The 21,151-nt window shown below is 42.9% G+C and overlaps 1 protein-coding gene across 13 annotated transcripts in view; it reads left to right on the top strand.

The window, feature by feature from the left end:
• Window positions 1–21,151, top strand: part of AUTS2 (activator of transcription and developmental regulator AUTS2) — a 1,192,438-nt gene that overhangs the window by 1,154,792 nt on the left and 16,495 nt on the right. For 2 of the 13 annotated variants that reach the window (XM_054559157.2, XM_054559152.2), the window contains 7 exons: window positions 7,487–7,958; window positions 9,363–9,616; window positions 10,725–10,945; window positions 12,628–12,672; window positions 16,176–16,271; window positions 18,822–18,893; window positions 20,149–20,178. In XM_054559157.2, coding sequence (XP_054415132.1) covers window positions 7,487–7,958; window positions 9,363–9,616; window positions 10,725–10,945; window positions 12,628–12,672; window positions 16,176–16,271; window positions 18,822–18,893; window positions 20,149–20,178 — 1,190 coding nt within the window. Of the gene's footprint in view, window positions 1–7,486; window positions 7,959–9,362; window positions 9,617–10,724; window positions 10,967–12,627; window positions 12,673–16,175; window positions 16,272–18,821; window positions 18,894–20,148; window positions 20,179–21,151 lie in introns of all 13 variants that reach the window. The other 11 variants (XM_054559150.2, XM_054559156.2, XM_063725972.1 and 8 more) reach the window with 9 other exon arrangements.

Here is a 21,151-nt window from a genome sequence, read left to right on the forward strand (position 1 = left end):
GACCAGCCTGGCCAACATGGTGAAACCCCATCTCTACTAAAAACACAAAAATTAGTTGGGCATGATGGCAGGCCCCTGTAATCCCAGCTACTCGGAAGGTTGTCAGGAGAATCAGTTGAACCTGGGAGGTGAGGCGGAGGCTGCAGTGAGCCAAGATTATGCCACTGCACTCCACCCTGGGCGACAGAGTGAGACTCCATCTCAAAAAAAAATTCAGTAGGTGAGGCAATTTAAAAAGACTTGAACGATCACTTTCTCGGTTGGCTTATTTTAATGGAAGAGGTGTATTGACCATGAAAAGAGTTCATTTTAAAATATGGCATCTCTTTTTTTAGTTTAATAATACTATTATTTACTTTAATAAAAATTTAATAAGTATACTTTACTAAGTACAGTAAATAATACTATTATGTAATAACTATATATATTTGCTTTGTTTAATAACAAAGTAAATAAACTGACTTTAATTTTTATATTGTGCTTTTCTGAACTTTCCAAATTTTCTATACTATTCATTTGTTTTGCACTTTTCCTCCTCCTCCTCCTCAATTTGGAAAGTTAAAACACAATATAAGAATTAGAGTCAATGTTTATTTTGGGATGATGGGACTGCAATTAATGTTTATCTTTCCAGTCTTTTTTCTGTGCATACTTGTATACATTTACACACATAATTGTCACTATTGAGATCACACTGGTAATAGTGCACTTTATTTAATGGCAATTTTGTCATGAGATATTTTCTGTGACATTAAATAATTCTTCACAATAGTTTTGGGAACATTGATTGATTACTTACTTATTATGTGTTGTGCAATGTGGAAAGCACTTTACATGGCCTAATTTATTTCCACAACCACCCTAGGAGGTTGTTACTGCATTTGTGCAGTAAGTCGTTCGACTTCTAGAAGTGTAGAGTTCATCAGAATATACCAAATCTCAACCCTACCAGACCCAGTGTAATATAAGAAATATTTTATAGTGCATTCATTTTTTACTTTCTGGAATGAAATATATACTTAATGTACCCATCTACATGCATAATTTAAAAGTATATATAAAGCCCTAATAAAATATAAAGGAGAAATAAGTGGAAACCAAGTCATTTATAATAACATACGTTTAAGTATGTAAATGCTTGTTTATATTAGAAGACCATGTTTGACTTTATATCTAGAATGGTATCTAAATACTTCTACTACAAATGCAGACTCACACAAATACGTGGTCATGGAGATTCAGATACCTGGAGCAGCCTTACCATTGTGTCATGATTTTCCCAAATAGCCATCAACCCTTGGATATGACCCAGATATAACAAAGTACAGTCCCTGCATTCCTGGAAAAATCAGCATATATTAAAACCGTGCAAAAAATTACTTTGTGTTTATATACAAAAACAGAGGTGTGGTAGGTTCTAGGGTTTTCAGCTGCACAAATGTCGGGTGGGATTTAGGAAGTGCATTGAGATGTTGTGTGGGGTTGCTGCTCACGTTGCAGTAAATCAGACATCCCTAAGAGCCACCAATGACCTGCAGTAATAGTGATAGCCACACACTCCTACAAATTTCCATCTCTTCCCATAGGGAGTAGTATCCTCCAATGGGAACTATCTATTACGTGACTGACTTAGTTCGCATTTTTTTGCACTGAAAAACACTTTGAAAAAAGCAATTTTTGGAGGGAAGCCATTTCTGAAGGTTTACAAGCCCTGTAATGTTCTTGTTAGGTTCATTCCCAGGTGTTATGGTTTTTGTTATTATGAAGAGGTTCCTTTCTAAACTTCATTTTCTGACTGTTGCTAGTGTATAGAAAAGCTGAGGTTGGTTGTGGTTTTTCTTTATTTGGATATCTCATTGCACTCTCTTAATAGTTCTAATATTTTCTCAGCTGGTTGCCTCTGTTTTCCAGCTAGGTAATTATATTTTTTGTAAACAGTTTTTCCTCTTTCTTTTGTTGTATAATATTTGCTGTTGGTTTTCAATTTAGATGACAGGAATAATTTTTTTCTTAAAGGTTTGGTCAGCGTTGTCCGTGACACAGATACCTTTTGGGAGGGGAGGTAAAGGTTTGGATTATTGAGTACTTTTTCGTTTTATTTTGATGATCCGGTTGGGTTTTTAAGTCAATTTTAGCAATTTATATTTTTTCATAAAATCCATTTTATTTTCAAATTTATTACACATTCACAGATTACATTTTCTTATTTTTTTATGCACACACACACACACACACACACACACACACACACCCCAGTTCCCTGTCTATCCAGTTCTCACTCCTCCCAAGCCTCCAAACAGGTAGTCACTGTTACTGTTTTCTTGAGTATTCTTCCACGGCTTTTTTTTTTTTTGGAAACAGGGTCTTGCTCTGTCACTCAGGCTTGAGCATAAGTAATGCAGTCTCAGCTCACTGCAACCTCCGCCTCCCGGGTTCAAGTGAGTCTCCTGCCTCAGTTTCCCAAGTAGCTGGGATCACAGGCGGACACCACCACACCTGGCTAATTTTTGTATTTTTAGTAAAGATGGAGTTTCACCATGTTGGCCAGGCTGGTGTTGAACTTCTGACCTGAAGTGATCCACCTGCCTCGGCCTCCCGAAGTGCTAGGATTACAGGCGTGAGCCGCTGCGCCCAGCCACACAGCTTCTTTGTACGTAAAATAAGGTGAATATATATATATAATTTCGCTCCATTTTCCACAAAAGATAGTAAATGCTCTACGTTGTACATTCGGCATTCTTTTTTACAGCTGCAAGGTGTTCCATTGTGTGGATCTGCAAACGTATGTAACCAGTCTCCTAATGGTTACATTTGGGTGGCTTCCAAACTTGGTATTCAAACCATGGTACTATTTCATCATGTCTGTAGACTAAATCCTTAACACACCACACCAAGGGAACTCCATTTGTTATTTTGCTAAATGTTGCCAAATTGTCCTCCACAGAGGTTGCAGAGTTTGCATTCTACTAGTAAAGTACAAAAAAAGGGCCCATTTTCCCCAGGCAACTTGTATCAAACCTATGTCAAAATGAAACCAATTTTTCCTAATCTCTTAAAGTTTGTTTATTGAGGTACAATTTACATGCAATAAACTCACCCTTTTTACTGTAAAGTACGCAGTGTAATTTGAATTTGCATGTCTTTTAGTATAAGCATGATGAACTATTTTTATAATCACAAGAAGAGAGATTTTTAAACCTCAAAATGTAATGAATACAACATTTAAATAAGACTACTCAATTTGTACATTCTTATGTCTTTCAAATTCAGCAAATTTCATTCTTTCCTTTATCCTTTGGCAAATTCAGAGTATGCAGTGCAATACCAACTGATTTCTTAAAATGTGTTCCTGCCAATTTTGGAGAAGTACAGTAAGACAAATTGACTGTCAAGATGGAAAAGCTTAACTGGGAAGATGCATTTATTGAATAATTGAAAGGAAGAGGAAATGCATTACCGATTAGCCACAAAAATGCCTGACGCCTAGCCTGTGCCTCAAGAGACTCTTGTAAATGGGGAGTCATAAAACTGTTTCAGCCCCCCAAGTTCTTACCAGCTCAAACTCATCACTGCTTTGTTTATAGGTTGCAGTACCAGAGCAACGATGGACTGATTGCTTTCAGGGCTGGCTGAAGTGCAGTGTTCCAGCAACTCTTTGTAGCTTTACTAACCCTCTACACTTGAAGTCTGATGTACTTAAATATTTTAACTGAATCCTGGATTTATCATTACCTGCTTTGCTTTGAGACTTCTGCTTTTTAGAAGGTAGCATAGTATAGATTGCAGGAAAGGCAGTTGGTGTTGGCAGAGTTGGGACTGGAACTCAAGCCTTCTGGTTTACAAAACAAGGACGTGACTTCCAGCAAGCAAGTTCCTTCACTTCTCTGGGCATATTCCCTACCTGGTCAGAGAGTGTTAGATTAGATCCTGCTACTCAAAATGTGATCCTCACATCAGCAGCCTCAGCCTTACCTAGAAGATCTCAGAAAGGCAGAATCTAGAGCCGCATCCCAGAGCTGTGGAATCTGGATGGGAATTCTGATCAGATGTTCAGGTGATTTGAACATGCATTAAAGTTAAAGGAGTGCCGTACAGATTTGCAGGGTTCCCTGGAGAGGTTTGGGTCTTCCCTTCATCTCTGGTAGCTTGTTGGAGGTGGTGCCGACGGCCACAGGCTTGGCACCACTCCTCATGTTCTAGCTGTGGTTGGGTTGAGATTCAGACAGTGAGGCAACAGAGGAGACAAGAAAGTCAACTCCAGTGGCCTTACCAGGGTCTTGGGAAGCGAGCCCACACCTGCAGGATGCCATCTGGAAGCTTGGCTGTGTTGTCCAAATTCTTGAGGCTCATTCAAGAACAAGGAGGTAAATAGAGTCAAGCTAGATATCTGTAGTACTTCCTTATGTGTCTCTGATGTGCCTCCTTACCAGTATAAGTAAGTGCAAATGATATCCTCTGAGTGGTGTCCTTTGGAAAAGGAAGCTTTCTTTCATTTGAGGGAGAAACTTTGGACAGTGATTTTTGGAGGCAATTTGAATGTATACTTACCAAGATAGAAAGTATTTATTGATGTCTTCACCAGCCCACTCTGGAGAAAACAGAGTAATACAAAAAGTTTTTTTTTTTTGAGACGGAGTCTCACACTGTCGCCTAGGCTGGAGTGCAGTGGTGCGACCTTGGCTCACTGCAACCTGTGTCTCCCGGGTTCAAGGGATTCTCCTGCCTCAGCCTCCCGAGTAGGTGGGACTACAGGCGCCCGCCACCATGCCCGGCTAATTTTTTTGTATTTTTAGTAGAGACGGGGTTTCACCATGTTAGCCAGGATGGTCTCGATCTCCTGGCCTCGTGATCCACCCGCCTCGGCCTCCCAAAGTGATGGGATTACAGGCTTAAGCCACCACGCCTGGCCTACAAAAAGATTTTTTAAAAATGTTTCTGCCATTGTACCAAGCATAAAAATCCTAAATTAGCTGTCAGCATGAGAAGAGTCCTGCTTATGTACCTAGAACTTCTCATTGGGTGAAACACCTCCTCTGTTTTGTGCTGTTAGGATTTCTGGGCTGTTGTTACTTTGTGTCTCAGACCTGACTCACAGGCCTGGATCATGCATATGAAGCATGTGATTTTTCAGTGCCTTTGGTAATAGCTTGCTATGGGGAAAATCCTGTGAAAGAAAAATATGGGAAATTTTGTGAAGACACATGGAGAGACACAGAGCCGGATCCCTAACTGTGACATCTCTGAATAAAGGGCCTTCCTGCCTCATTGGATCCAGGAGCTTTGCTAGCTGGATGGGGACCTATCCACAGCAAGGGCTTGGGGTGCCCCTTCAGCCCTGAAGTTAGAAATGAAGGTTTTGAGAAGCCTTTCAATTTCAGCCTTATCCTAAGCAAAAATATTCCCAGAAAGGTTGATAAGACAGCACTGGACAGAAATGTGTGTCAGAAGTCCAGAGTTACTTTTCATCAGCGCTTTGCCAAGTGCTCGGTCTTTTCATACCTCTGAAGCGTGTGAAGAAGGCAGCTTTCTTCCCATCTCGTTGGTGTTATTGTTCCAGGCTGTTTGGAGAGACTTGAAGATAGCCAAGTTCCTGTTAGCCAAAAATGTGCTTTGTTTATAAACCCAAGTTTTGTTTTTGCTTTTGTGCATGTTATCGGTTTGATCTGTGTTACCAAAAGAACATTGAAAATAATGAATTGCTTTGATGAGAATTCCAAGGAATAATGGCAAACAAGTGTGTATATACAACAGTACGTAAACAGAAATATGTAAGCTGGGCACAGTGGCAGGCACCTCTAATCCTGGCTACCCAGGAGGCTGAGGCAGGAGGATCACTTGAGCCCAGGAGTTGAAGCTGTAGTGTACTGTGATTACACCTGTGAATATCCAGTACAGTCCAGCCTAAACAACCTGGGGAGACCCCACCTCTAAAACAAAAAACAGAAAACCCCAGAAATACATAGAACCAACAAGAATACCACATACTTTTCCCATTTGATACAATGAGGTAAGAGGAGAAAGTTAACGCCCAGCGTAGTTCATTTAAGAATGCCTGAAAAACACCTTCACTTCAAAGCATGTTGTCATCTGTTCTTAATCTCTTTCGAAATTGTGTAGTAATAAAAGGATGCATCTTTTCAGCACAAAAATGTGGGAAGGATAATTTTCCCCCAGTTGTATACAAAAGTACTTACTCCCAAGTGGAGCCATTCTTTTCTACTGAGTGCCCTATTGGTCTTTCATTATTCTGGTTTGAGATTTTTATGGAGTTTGGCTTATGGGGTAATCAAGCCATTCTACTAAATGTGGCCCTTTTGACCTTTGGAGGGAGATCTTTTGACCTTTGGAGGGAGTACATCTTTCACATCCATACAGGAGCAGCTATTTTCTGTATTTCTTTCACGATTGTAGAATTACACTTAAATTTAATATCCAAGCTTAGTCTCAATGTCCAGCACCCCTTTAACTTAGTTGAGTGGGGACCCCCATGTGGTCCAAGGGGACTTCCTTAAAAGCTTTAGCAAGTGTAGTTGACGGGAAACTTTATTTCAGTTCCTGTTTGCACCTTTGATCTCAGATGTTGCTGGGATCAGGTGACGGGCATTAAGAGACCTGCCTTTTGACTTGGAAGTTGAGCACTTGCTAAACAAAAAATTATCTGTAAATGTCAAGTGTGTCCCTTTGGTCAAAATGGAAAGTGGGGAGGAAGGGAAGGCCAAGAAAAAACATCCGTGTGATGTTAAATAATGTTTGACTCATTTGCTATTGAAAACACTTCTCTTTTGTATGTTCAACAAATGTATTTGTTTTAAAAGGGAAAAATCAACCTGTCAACTATTGTTTCTTAATTGTGATGCCATAAAAGACTTTCTGGAGATTAAGGAAAACATTCATTTTCAGAATGTAGTCTAGGCTGCTGTTTTTTCTTATATAGAGACGCAGTCTCGCTACGTTGCCCAGGGTGCTCTTGAACTCCTGGGCTCAAGTGATCCTTCTACCTCAGCCTCCCGAGTAGCTTGGACTGTAGCACACACCACCACACCTGGCTAATTTTTTTTTTTTTTTGTAGAGTCAGGGTCTTGCTATGTTGCCCAGGCTGGTCTTGAACTCCTGGGCTCAAGCAGTCCTTCCAACTCTGCCTCTCAAAGTGTTGAGATGACAGGTGTGAGCCCCTATGCCTGGCACTAGGCTGCTTTCTTGAATGCAGTCTCCTCTGGCCGGTTGGCCTTTCTCTCCCCTCCCACACCCCCAGGGTCATTGCTCCCCAAGGGCAAAGGCTGTTCCTGCATCTTTCTCTGTCCACCATTGACCCCATTTGCTGTGGGCGCATACCCCCGCAGGTGGTGGAGACAAGGACCCAAGCCAGGAGGGTTGGTGCCAGGTCCTGTTGCTGGAGTTGTGTGATAGCCTTGGAGTTTGCGTTCCCTCCTTACCCCACACTCACATGTCGTTGCCTGTGATTTTGTCTTTGCTCTCTCCCATGCAGATCCGGAGTTAGGTGTTGGCACGCTACCAGAACATGACAGCCAGGATGCAGGGCCGATTGTCCCCAAGATATCGGGTCTAGAGAGAAGCCAGGAGAAGAGCCAGGACTGTTGCAAAGAGCCAATCTTTGAGCCTGTGGTGCTTAAAGACCCCTGCCCTCAGGTTGCACAGCCGATATCCCAGCCCCAGACGGAGCCCCAACTCCGAGCTCTTTCTCCGGACCCTGACTTGGTGCAGCGCACAGAGGCCCCACCTCAACCCCCACCTCCGAGTACACAGCCACCGCAGGGCCCTCCTGAGGCCCAGCTCCAGCCCGCCCCGCAGCCTCAGGTGCAGAGGCCACCCAGGCCACAGTCCCCCACCCAGCTGCTCCATCAGAACCTCCCACCTGTGCAGGCCCACCCCTCCGCTCAGAGCCTCTCCCAGCCATTGTCAGCCTACAACAGCAGTAGCTTAAGCCTCAACAGTTTAAGGTGAGTGGCCTGCCCTTCTTTGGCCTGACTCTTGCCCCTCTCCCTGGGGATCAGGCGGGTGGGAATCGGGGAGGGATCCCTAGGGAGACTGAGGTTTCCTTGTTGGAAACATCTTCCTTTTCTCTGAGACTAGAGACAGGGAATGGGGCTGGTGGGTGAGACTCGGGTCTCTTGGGAAAGGACAGGTTGGGATGGATGGGTGGGTGGTGAGGACATTGTAAAGAAGTAAATATTTATGGGCACTCGAGAATGGAGGCGGAAGGAGAGGAGGGCTTGGAAAGCCCTGGGCCAGGGAGACCCAGCAGCAGTGGCAGGCAGGGAATCGAAGCCTGGGGCATATCAGAGGCCACGCAGTGTGAGCAGATCCTTTCAAGAGAGGCTCTTTGCCTCTGACAGAAGAAGTGTTAAAGAAAACTCGTCTCCCTGCAGCTCCAAAGACAGGAAGATTGGGACCCGATGAGTATTCCAGCTTAAGGAATTTTTTTTTTCTGATTTACTTCCTCCTATGTGGGTCAGAGGAGGAGGAAAGAAACAAAACAAGCTGCATTTAGAGAAAGTGAGAAATTTCTGTATGGAAATCCAGGCTCTCCTCTGTCTTGTTTTTGCCAAGTTAACAAAGAAACGTCTAAAAAGCAGCACAGAGGAACACAGCAAAGAAAAGAGAGGCAGAAACCCAGTGTGCAGCGCCAAGTAGAGCCAAGCCCTGGTGCCCCGGAGGCTATAATTCTAACCCAGCACTGCTCCTGGGGCTGTGTGTCTTTGTTAGTGTTTTCCTTTTGAAAACCTGGTGGCTTTGGTGGTTCCGGGCTTTGCTTTTTCCTAAGAGGGGAAAGCACAGTCTTTGGGAGGCAGGTTTCTTCCTTCCCCAAGGAGCCGGGCCCGGCTTCTGCCCCCTCGGCCATTTCTGTGGCCTCCAGACCATAAAGTGATGTGAGAACGCAGGCACCTGGGTTTCACCTATTCTTTGTGTGTCTTCATTTAAGAGGTAACAAGACAGATGCGGGGAACTCAGATCATCGCTTTTTTTGTTCCTTTTTGTTAACTGTCGCTTTATAGGAGATGTAGCTAGTGGAGGATGGAAGGCTGGGGATTTTCTAGGGGCAGAGATGAGAATCTGGCCACAGGAGTGAGAGAGGCCCTGAGGTTTAGGCAGAATGAGCTGTCTCGACACCAAGATGCCCCACAGCCCTGAAGCAGCAGTTTCGGTTTGCTCTGTCTGCAGTAGCGATGGGAAAGTTTGCAGGAGTTGTGATTTCAGAAAGTGTGTGCGTACAGGGAGGATCTGTAAAGAGGAAGGGGCAAGAGAGACTGTGGTGAGGGTTTAGGGGAAGGAGGTAGGATTCTTTTAAAGGGTATACATTGTTTACCTTTTTTTATTTTTTTCTTTTTTTCTTGCTCTGATAGCAGCAGCAGAAGCAGCACTCCAGCGAAGACTCAGCCCGCCCCTCCTCACATCTCCCACCACCCCTCTGCCTCCCCGTTCCCCCTCTCCCTGCCCAACCACAGCCCCCTGCACAGCTTCACACCCACCCTCCAGCCCCCCGCACACTCACATCACCCCAATATGTTTGCCCCTCCCACTGCTCTGCCTCCTCCACCACCACTGACATCAGGAAGTCTGCAGGTGGCCGGACACCCGGCCGGGAGCACTTACTCAGGTAGGACGGAGGGGCCTGTGCTCGTGACCCCGACCCCCACCACCCCTCGCTGTGACCTCACCCTACCTATGTTGTCCCGATTGCAAGGTTGCATTTGCCTACAGTTTTTTCCTTCCTTACTGTAATCTTCCTCAAACGCTCTCTGGCCTGAGGTCCAGCAAAAATACCTGTCAGCCCCCATACTAAGCTAGCTCAGCCCCTGTGAATCAGACACTGCCCGAAGAGAGTGGGTTTGTTTGGAGTTAGGAGGCATTTCCAGCTAAATTCAGCCACTGAGTGGTCAGACCCAGGCAGTGTATCCCGTGTCATCTGGGCTCCCCTGAGGGTGATGGAAGCGTCCCCAAGCCCATGTCTGTCTCGCTCCAGGATCTTAGATTGTGTCCTGGTTTAAGGGGCTTCTTTTCACTGGGCAGGGCAGGGCCTTCTCCTGTCTCCTTGGGAGGAGATGACACACTCTTTGTGACAATATATCCCAGAATTTTAAGGGCAGACCTCATGTTAGACACAGGGTCCTTGTCTCCTCACCTGTGTTAATCAGGTCAAGTGTCCCAGTTTTGGTCCAGTGTAGCCATGTTATGCCGCCAATACAGAGAGCCTTATAGCAGTAATTGACACTTGAAGAGGACATGCGAGCCCTGCCGTGTGAACAGCTGACATTTATTAGTGTACTGTCACTGTTCCCGAGCACTTAAATGTGCAAATTGCTTTAACCCTCAAAAATCAAACCCATGAGTTAGGCAATATTATTGTCCCCCTCTTGGAGATGGGAAAACTGGCCCTCAGATGGGTTATTTGCCATGCCCAGGGTCAGTCAGCCAGTAGTGACAGCTGGAAATCGGACTCTGGCGTTTGGCCTGGAGTTTGTTCCCCAAATTGATAGACTGCCTGTCTCTGAAAGCTGGGAGACCAGCTAGAGAACAGGGAGACAGGGTGCAACCAGGCCTTGGTCTCCTCTGCTTCATTGATTGCCCCCGTTTATCTCAGGGCCCAGCCACATCCTGTCACCCCTGCCACTGTGTCATCAGCCCCGTATCCCTCCACAGGAAGGCACTCCAATGTCCTGTTCTGAAGGAAAAGGTGTCATCGTCTCCCTCTTCTTCTCTTCCAGAGCAAGACATCTTGCGACAGGAACTGAACACTCGTTTTTTGGCCTCTCAGAGTGCTGACCGCGGGGCTTCCCTGGGCCCTCCGCCCTACCTGCGGACCGAGTTCCATCAGCACCAGCACCAGCACCAGCACACCCACCAGCACACGCACCAGCACACCTTCACGCCGTTCCCCCACGCCATCCCACCCACCGCCATCATGCCGACGCCAGCACCTCCCATGGTGCGTACCCCAGGCAGAAATGTGAGGATAAGTAGAGCACGACTCTTTTCTTTATGCAGCACGTGGGACCGGGCTGGGCAGCGGGGCCACCAGAGATGGAATGGGGAGTGACAGCTGTTGGCTGGAGAGAAGGGAATGTGTCCTAGTGCCCTGCCTCAGGCAGCTCTGACTTCAGGGGCCTAAAGTAGGAACTTCTTTCTAGGCAGTTGTATCCAGCACTGCGGGTGGAAATGATTCCATCTGCCCTCAAAACAGTCATGTCCGGTGTTGATGGCTAACTTCTTAAAGGGTTGTTTCGTTTTCTTGAGCATCCCGGGGGACTGTCACCGGGCAGAAAATGCACCTGCTTGTGCTTTGCACCAAGTGCTAGCACACACGTTCTTGCAGGGTAATGGGGGTGAAGAAGAGAGAAGGGAGAGAGACCTCTGCCAGGAGGCTGGGACTGCATTGGATGCCACCTGCGCATTCCGATGGCTTCCCTAAGCTCACTTTGCTGGAGGTGTTGTATTTCTTGTGTTTCATGAGACAGTCCCTAATCTGGTATTGTGCTCTGTCAGCAAGTGTTCAGGGATCATCGCAGGGACGGAACTCTCTGCCTTGGGGCAAGAGGAACCACTGGCCATGACATGGTCTTGGTCTTAACTGGGGGCTAGCACATGTCCAGAACCAGTGAGGAATTTTTTTTTAAAGTTAATAACCCTAATTAATAGTGCCATATTAGAATGCTAAATATTCTCAGAGTCCTGTCCAACAGTGAGTATTAGAGTCGTTTTTTACTTATTTAATTGTTAATATTTCAGGAAATACTGGATTTTAAGGCCGTTACTATAGGCATTGTGAGAATAAATTGCATGATTTTAAAAGGAGTCCACTTCACCCAACTTTGCTTGCTCTCCTTCCTCTCCCTCCCCCATCTTGTTCAACTTACTTTTTAAAAATGTGTTTTTAAAGTTTGTTTTATAAATTTCATTTCAAAGAATATTAGCAATGAGGCCTTGTGACCAGAAATATATTTTCAATAACAAATCCTGTATCTCTTTTTTGGATGAATTATACTTCTCAACAATTAGATTTTGAAGATCCTAAGATTTTGAGAAAGTTTTCTGCTGGCCTGTGTGAGCTGTTTCACAAATAAATTTAACCAAGGATAGTTATAGCATCAATATGATGACATTATTTAGAGGGAACAATAGTATACTCTTTTTCTGTTCAAGTGAAAGGCTGTCTGGCCTATTCCAGATCACTTTGTATTTGGGTATAATACATTTCAGAAGACAGCTGCACGGCAAGACAGTTTTTCTGCCAAAGTGAAGATGAAAATAGGGAGAATTCATTGGGTAAATCAGATCAAATGCTCACCTCTCTGATTTATCTGGATAATTGGCTATTCTCTCCTGTTTAGATGTTTGGTTCGTGCCAATCTGTAAAAAGAAAATAGTAGGAAGAAAGGCATCCTAGTATGTGCAGAACTAAAACGTACCACTTGGTATTTCACTTTGTTCTTCCATTTCTGTTGGCTTCTTGTCAGGGAGACTCAGGAGCTCAGAGTAGTTTCATATGTAATGAGGTTATTGGGTCTGATGACAGCTTAATGACAGGAAAGCTTTGTAGGGCCACCTCCACCGTAGCAGTGAACAAAAATGCAGATTAAGTAACTAGCTTTTGCTTTGATCCCTTTACAGTTTGACAAATACCCTACAAAAGTTGACCCATTCTACCGGCACAGTGTGAGTTTCATTACCATGCTACACATTGAATGTAACTGCTTTGCCATTTTTGTGCTCTTGCCACAGATCAGTCAATGACTAGCAGCCTTCCTTAATCATCTTTGCAAGAGTTCCCATTGCTCCTCGCCACTTTGGATGCTTGCTTTTGTGGTGTTTTGCTTTTGGTAAAGATGCAGTATCATCTTCTGAATCAAAAGATCATAAGCACTCCGAAGGCTTGAAAGCAGAGTTGCTCTTTAGTGGCAGTCAGGCATCTGTCCTGCAAAGTGAGGTGTCAGCAGTGGAGTCAGTAGAGTTCCAGGAGAGTCCAGAATCACAGCATTTCAGTCGTCAGTTGAAATGCCACTAACACAGAAGTTCTGGAATGCAACCTGAATTATTTCCTCTTAAATAGAAAGTCCCTTGTCTTTTTGACTCATGACTCTTCAACAAGTAGATTTTTATTTGCTCTAGACTAAATGTAGAACCTTCTTCCACATGGCTGGTATTGTTCTGTTGAGTTTGTTACAATGGAAAGTAAAAATATCACTTAATTAAAAGAAACTCCCAGAATTGAAATGAGTGATATTTTCTCTTTAAACTCATTCTCCTTTATGTAGAAAAAAAAATTGTTGTATGCAATTTTAAGAGTACGTTCTGGAACTTCAATTGGTAACACCCTAAGTTATATGTTCAGTTAACTTGTAAGACAAGAGCTTATTTTTATTCAAAGACCTTGAATATTTCCATGATATTTTGATGATGGGGTGAATACTGCATCATTTTTATCTGAAAATTTGCAAGTTTCTTTGCCAGTGATTTCTTTTTCTTTCTTTTTTTTTTTTTTTTTAATGAAACCAGAAAAAAGAGAAAGTTAATCATTGCTTGTAGCCGTGTTGATTCACCATACTCAACTGTTCTTGCTTAGGTTTGTAGATAGTGTTATCTTATCATTTGAGAAGTGCTACTTTAATAGATCAGCAAAGACTGAATTAATTCATACTCTGAACCAGATAATTAGATACCATGTTAGTCAAGAGGTTAGCTGAGAAGTCAAGGCTAGAAAATATTAGAAATCAATTGAGAATTATGTACTCTAGGGGCATTTAGAAATAAGATGAAAGACCTCTTCAAAAAGAAGTTAGAAAAGTGTATTTGAGTGATGCCTCCTCCGCCTCCCTCCCAACATGGTCCCCCCTGTTCTGCTCAGTACTGGGATACAAAAACATATTTCACAGGGACACCCAAAGCCCAGTAGACCTATGGGTTTCCTCTTTGGGTCTGGCCCATGGATGGCACCATTCTGCCCTTAGTCTATACTCTGCTGATTTAAAGTAAGGACCAGCTAACAATTCAGGCTGGGCACAGTGGCTCATGCCTGTAATCCCAGCACTTTGGGAGGCCGAGGCAGGTGGATCACAAGGTCAGGAGATGGAGACCATCCTGGCTAACATGGTGAAACCCCGTCTCTACTAAAAATACAAAACATTAGCCGGGCGTGGTAGCGGGTACCTGTCGTCCCAGCTACTCGGGAGGCTGAGGCAGGAGAATGGCGTGAACCCAGGAAGCGGAGCTTGCAGTGATCCGAGATGGCTCCACTGCACTCCCGCCTGGGCGACTGAGCAAGACTCTGTCTCAAATAATAATAATAATAATAATTAATAAATATAGAAAGTTGAGCGCCCAACAAGTGGCTCAGATTTACTTTCTAGGACCCACTGCAGTGCCTTCTGATATGCATATTCTACAGTCCTAGGCCGAAGATGCAGAATAAGCCTGGAGGCCTGAATTTTTGGAAGGTGTATGTATTATTACTTACGCGCTTCAGGTTTTTAGTCAGGGGGAGGAATAGTCAGCCATATTTATGTTCTAAGAGGTCAATGATGGAATAAAGCAAAAAGAAAGTGGTAAGAACATCCAATTTTTAAATTGTAAACATTAAAGGGAAAATGCCCACCTGGAGGCAGAGTACTAGAAATTTGAGTGTGTTTCACTGGGGCATGTATTTAATTACTCAGCTTTATTCAGTGTACTGTGGGAGAGTTATTTCATATTAGGAGTTATAGTGGATAATATATGAAGTACTCAGTCCTCCCCTGCTTTGGGGATTAGGACATTATAAGGGGAATTAAGATGCAATGCACTCAAGTATCTAAAACACAATTTTAGACTTAAAAGTAGTTTTAAATGAGGGCACTTGGCTTGCAATCACTGTTTAAGTGGATTTAGTTCAATATCAATTAGTCTGAAAAACTTTGCTGCATCATTGAAGGGAGCAAAATGAAATAAAGACCGACAGAAAAAGGACGTGCTCTGAACACGGAATTGCGAAATGTGAATTTCAGTCATTACCAAAAATAACTAACACAAATACTTTATTAAGAAAAGCTTCAATTATTGTTGTAATTTTGACATAATAAACCACCACGAGGGTGGGGCAGTATTTAAAATATTTGTATGGTGGCTTGATCACAGTAAGTGGAACCAAACCAATAGGACCTCGAAAAGATTAAATTTTTAGAAGGAGGGAAAGTTGTGTTTGCATTGTCTTCAGATTCTCTGTATTTCTTTCCTCAATTGTGTCCTTTTATAGGCTGTTGATTCAGGAAAATTCATAGTCTTCATTCAGAATCATTCTTTTACCATCATAGAGTGGACCCCTACGTGAAGGGCTTGGCTTGAATATCCTCCAAAGAGCTTGTTCATTTAATAGCAGATACCATTCAGAAGTGGCCATAAAAACTCAGACTTCATATGTTAATACGGAAGTGCTTTGAGTACCTGAGACTTAAACAAGAGCAACTGAAAGCGCGATAGTGATATTCCAGACTCGGGTTATTTCTGTGCAACTAGAATCCATCTTCTAGACAAATTGGCAGCTCCATTTAAAGTATACATCGAGTCGTTTTATTTTACCCTTTCACAAATATTTGTCATTATTTTAGATGAGAGAATCAAATTGTCCTCTGGAACTGCCACTTCTACAACAACCTAATGAAGCAAGGATTGTGAATATACTCTAATTTCCTCAAACTATTAAAAGTCTGAAAGTACTAATTGAGTTTTAATGGTATAAAATCCTGGCACTCATGAAGACTTCTTTTTCTTCCCCCCCTTTTTTTTTTTCTTTTTTCTGTCTTTTTTCCCCCTCTAATTAACTTGTAATCTTCTAGGCATCTTATTTGGCTCAGGATCCCTCCTGTTTTTGAAATGCATTAAAATCTCCAATCATTTAGGACTTCTATCTGATTTAACAATTAATAATCAGAAAAGCTCCCTTTCTAATGATGCCCTCACCCGGGATGTCATTTGCTGGCTGATTGATCCTGAACTACTTTTAACTTTTTAAGTTACACATTTGTGGCACATCTGTGTGATCATTCCATCATGGCTTCTTGACTAATAGCATCAAACTGAGATTACGTGGCTTGCTCATGTCGATGTCTTTCTATGGGACGGGAATTTGAATATGTCACTTGCCTCCTACTAAAATCTTTTTTCCCCCTCTCCGTCTTTGGCCACAGCTCTTCCATTCCTATCCTCCTGCAGTATCGGGCATCCCCCCTATGATCCCACCCACTGGCCCTTTTGGTTCACTACAAGGAGCATTTCAGCCGAAGGTAAGAAACCTCACAGTGAAAACACACAGGCGTGTGTCTAAGTGGCGTCCCGGGCCAGGCGTGCAGGAAGTTCTACATCCTCTTGCCTGCGCAGTGACTCATTAATCAGGTCCTAAGTGACCACTGGAGTTAAAGTGAGCCTATTTTCTTTTTTTTTCCAAGTCCGTCTAGTTTTAAATGGCCGTGAAAATTTACTTTTCAAACTGTACTACCCAGGTAATCTCAGTTAAGCTAAGATTTCTTGTGCTCTTCAAAATATACATAATATTTATTTTTTTACTACCAATATCGTGGGCATAACTTCTGGGCAGGAATTTTATGAAATATCGAACACACGTGCGCCAGGTTGTTCCTCAGGTATATGTAATTAGTAAAGACACAAAGCTGGGTCCTTATTGATTATAGAAGAAGCGGGCATAAAGGCCTCAGGTGTATGTAATTAGTACAGACACAAAGCTGGGTCCTTATTGATTATAGAAGAAGCGGGCATAAAGGCCTCAGGTGTATGTAATTAGTAAAGACACAAAGCTGAGTCCTTACTTATTTTAGTAGAAGTGGGGATAAAGGTTCCACAACTAAAATTGTATCCTATGAATTCTCCTCATTCTCCCTCATTTCCCTCACCAACCCCATCGGCTGCTAACAGGGTCTGCCCGCAGGTGGGGTGGTCGCCTCCCATTTTGGTCCTCCTTTCTTTCTCCCTCTGTCTCAGCCATCTCACCCCTGCCATGGTTACACCGGCCAAGGCCAAGACTTTGTCATCAGTTACTAACATCCTAGTGTGAAATTAACCTTTCATCCTTTATAAAAATTAAATTCTGTTCTACCTAGTCGGTGATAACGCCGTCCAGCGTTGGCTACAGCTGTCTCTAAAGGTCAATATTGAAGAGTCATTCTCGAAACACTCTCTTTTTAAATATACTTACAGTTTCTATTTTACTTTCACACAAAAAATAAAAAGAGCCGTACTTTCATGTGGGTAACCATTCTCAGACTTGAAGATATTCTGCTGTGTGCCACTGGGTTTTCTTTTTTCTTTTCTCCCCCCATCTCATGTCTAAGGTAAAACATAGTTTTGGGCCAGAGTCTTCCAGGATAAGCACATAACTGCATTTCCAAAGACGTGTTTCACTAAAATTAGGGACAGGAAAAGAATTAAAAGGCGTTAGAGGTGGGGTCCCCCTCCTTCAAAATCACCTGCGTTGAATTGCATTGAATTCAGTTCATCTGTTGAATTTGCCTGCATTGAATTGCAGCCTATATGCGAGGTTACAGATATACAGGGCTTTTATGACAGCCTCGTTAAACACCTCCTGTCTGGAGATAAAATGATGGTGATTTTAAACTCCTTCCCCCAGTCTGCACCTCACTACTCCCTGTACTCCCTGGTCTGTCCCCTCTAGGTTACACCAAATCTCTGGGGCCTCCCCAAACAGACTGGTAGGTCATTTAATAAATTAGACTATTTCCCTCACTCACAATTATCCAATCACACAGAAAACTACATCTGGGCAAGAAAGTGTCTCTCCTGGTGTTGAAATAGGCCTTTCCAGGCCATCGTCCTGATTGAATATGTAGATTGCAGTTCATTAGTGGAGTTCTTCATATGTATGCAAATCAGGCTGTTAACAACTTCAGCTTAATTGTTAGTTGTACTGCAGCTGATTGCTTTTCTTTCTTTCATTCTTTTACCCCCCTTCTCCTTGTAGGCAAGCTTCCAGCCTAAACTTGAGCTCTTTTTCCCCACGAGTTTAACTTCCTGGTGTGGGGGGTGTTCATAGAAGTTGTGATTTCTTCCATAAAATAACTGGTGTCGTCTCCTGAATCCTTTCCCACTAGAAAGTAGTGATTGTGCCCAGAGTAGGCTTTTTATTGTTGCTAATTCAAAGGACAGAAGCTCACAGATAAGGTTAATATTATTAGCAATATTGGAGAATGGTGGTGGGAATAGGTAAGAGCAAGCAGAATTGCTTTAGAAATCATCGAAGAGCAGATCCGCAAGGTCCCTAAATTAGGTTCTCTTGTCCCATTTCCACCACTGCTAATGAGTAATTACTGAGTGTAATTCCTTATTATTGTCTACCAGTTAAAATGGAGAGCTTAATGTCTGTAAAGTACTTTCAGTTATTCTGATGAGAAACACCTGATACTGCCAATTATAATAATGTTCACTTAAGCATTTCTTGGAATGTTTGGTGATTAAGCAAAAAAACAGTGGCAGTCCCTGCCATGGGTTCATTCAGAGGAAGAGGAGTTCCAGGACAGCATTTACGTTTGTTGCTTCTCTTTTTTGGTCCTGTGGTTTTTATTGCAGTGAAATGTTCTGGGGACCTCTCTCTGCTTTTAGATGCCATTGCTGGAGAGAGCAAGCTGTGGTCAGGCCCCCTTGAGAAAGAGCATGTGTGGTCCCTGAGAAAAATGAATCTTGCATTTCAGAAGGAAACAAACAAATGAAGTTTGGCTTCTCTCATTTAGCAGGAGGGAAGGATCTTGCTTTCATGTCATCTGTTTTGTGCTTCCTAAGTAAGCTGTGGTCTAATTAATTTGTAGACATCCAACCCTATCGATGTCGCTGCTCGGCCTGGGACAGTCCCACACACTTTACTCCAAAAGGACCCGAGGGTACGTGCAAAGTCAGGCTTGGTCTCAGGTAACACCAGGGTGTGTGTGTTTGCACGGGACGGCCAGCCCAGTGCTCGCATCTTCCTTAGCTCCTTTGAGCGAGCTGCTGTTTCAGCTGTTCTTCTAGTTTGTGGAAGAAAATGCCAATTACTCTTAGAAGACACAGTCTCTCCTGCTCACTGCAAGCATAGGACGCAAAGAGGCCGACTTGCCGATGGGAGAAAAGAGGAATGAGTTACGGTCTGAGCCCAGAAATTGGACAGTGTCAGCTTGTATAGTTTTTACTTAACCAATCTTCTCTGTCTGTATCTCCTTAAATTGTCTTACACAAATGAAGTAGCTACAGAATGTTTTGAATGGAAAAGCACTAAGGCGCTTTTCTTCCTGGAAGTCAGGCTACACATCCCCACCTTGCCTGGGGTCAGGAAATTATTGTACTGCACGGCTCTTTGGCCCTCTATTTTTAATGTGCTAGGGATCCTTTTGTACTCTAGAGCTAAATAAAATATCCATTATGCTTTGGTTATGTTGTTTATTCATAATTTATTACCACTGCCTGCTTCCAAAAAAGGAATTTGAAGTTACACGATAGATATAATCTTGCCTCATTGTTATTTATAGTCATCTTTATACGAAATATGAAAAAGTCTTTTAACAATATTGTCTTTTTACCTACATAAGGGCAGTCAGAAATTGATAAGCAGAGTTAGATAGAAGTTTAAAATGACTCAACTATGTAAGTATGTCATGATGTATAGTGAGCTTCTGGAAAATGTCTAATAGCTATAAATAATGTAAAGTCATCAATGTAAGGGTATTGGTAAAGACAGCCTAATTCTCCTGGATGGATGGAAAGGACACCTCTCCCCAGATACCAGTTAGTAGACAGCTTTAAAAGCCTGGGGTCTGAAGGCCATTCTCCCTCAGACCTACCCGGTGTGGTTTGGAGCTCAAAACAGTAAAACTCCTGGTGTGTGATGTGAGCAAATCATGTTGCCAGAGGGCACATTGCTATTGATTAAACTTGTACAGGGGCTTGTCAGCGTAGATGTACCAAGGCTTGTGAAGTGGGGGAGGGGACACTTGGCACTTTTGATAGTGTGAAAATGGGTTAATTATTCTCTAAAAGGGCTTCATTTAAAAGTAAAATTCTAACATTTTAATTTCCCCTCCTAATGAAGCACTACAAATTTGTTAATTAGAGCAATTGTTTGAGTGACAGGCATGTAACCAAGTTGTCATTTTCTCTTCACAGTTGACAGATCCTTTCAGACCTATGTTAAGGGTAAGAAAGCTTCTTATAGAACTGTTTTGCAACCTCTATTTGACTCCCTGTGGGTTAAAAATACAAGTCTATTACAAGGAAATAAGCCATAGAAATGTTGGAATAAGACATTGGAATGACGGTGATTGGGTTTTTCAGATAGTGTGATTGAAAATGGCCTAAATTGTTTTGCTTTGACCGTTGGAGGCCATTGGCTTTTTTTTTTTTTTATCTCTACAACAGAGAAAAGTCAACGAGTCCGATCTCTTGTTAGCAGTTCTGGTAAAAGGTTTAACTAGTTGGAACTTAAGGGGAAAGACTGAAGCTATAGGCTGAAGTTAGTCTCTCTTGCACTTAGAAAATATGTAGCTGGGTCCATTTATTTTGGCTGGTGGCTCCCTCTTTCTGTACTAAGTGACATTGACTTGCCATAGCCGTTTGACCTCCTTTTAAGGTGCAGGAAGGAGATACTATAAGCATCTGGTTTGTTAACATCTTGCTTAAAGCAAATTGTTCTCGAGGTCTGCAGAGTGGCCAGTGTGATGACCTCTAAATGAATCCTGGTGGTTGGGGGTAAGACAGACATGATGAATTGTTGGACAGAAGATGGATGGACAGCAGATTTCTTGCTATACATAACTCATTTCTAGGGCATATAATCAGATAATTTGATTTCTCCAGGGGAAAAAGAATTGTGTCATCGCTTAGGTGAGGCAGTATATTATTTGTGATTTCAAACTACCCATAATTTCATTGCAAGAGAAGAGAACTGACCCCGACTTGCATTTAAGTGTATATTTTCGGAACTAACTCCATACTGTAGAAACCAGAAGCTTGTGTTCTTCGCCGATGTAGAATGAGGCTGTGTTTTCTTATCTATCCAGTAGTCACTGAGCGTGCACGCCGAGCTTATGGGTAGATTACTTAGCAGAAATGAAGTGAAAAGGTGGTCCCTGCCCACTGACTGGTAGAAGAGAATACACTCACAGCACTC

This window comes from Pongo abelii, chromosome 6 (genome assembly GCF_028885655.2).
Source record: "Pongo abelii isolate AG06213 chromosome 6, NHGRI_mPonAbe1-v2.0_pri, whole genome shotgun sequence".
NCBI lineage: Eukaryota > Metazoa > Chordata > Mammalia > Primates > Hominidae > Pongo > Pongo abelii.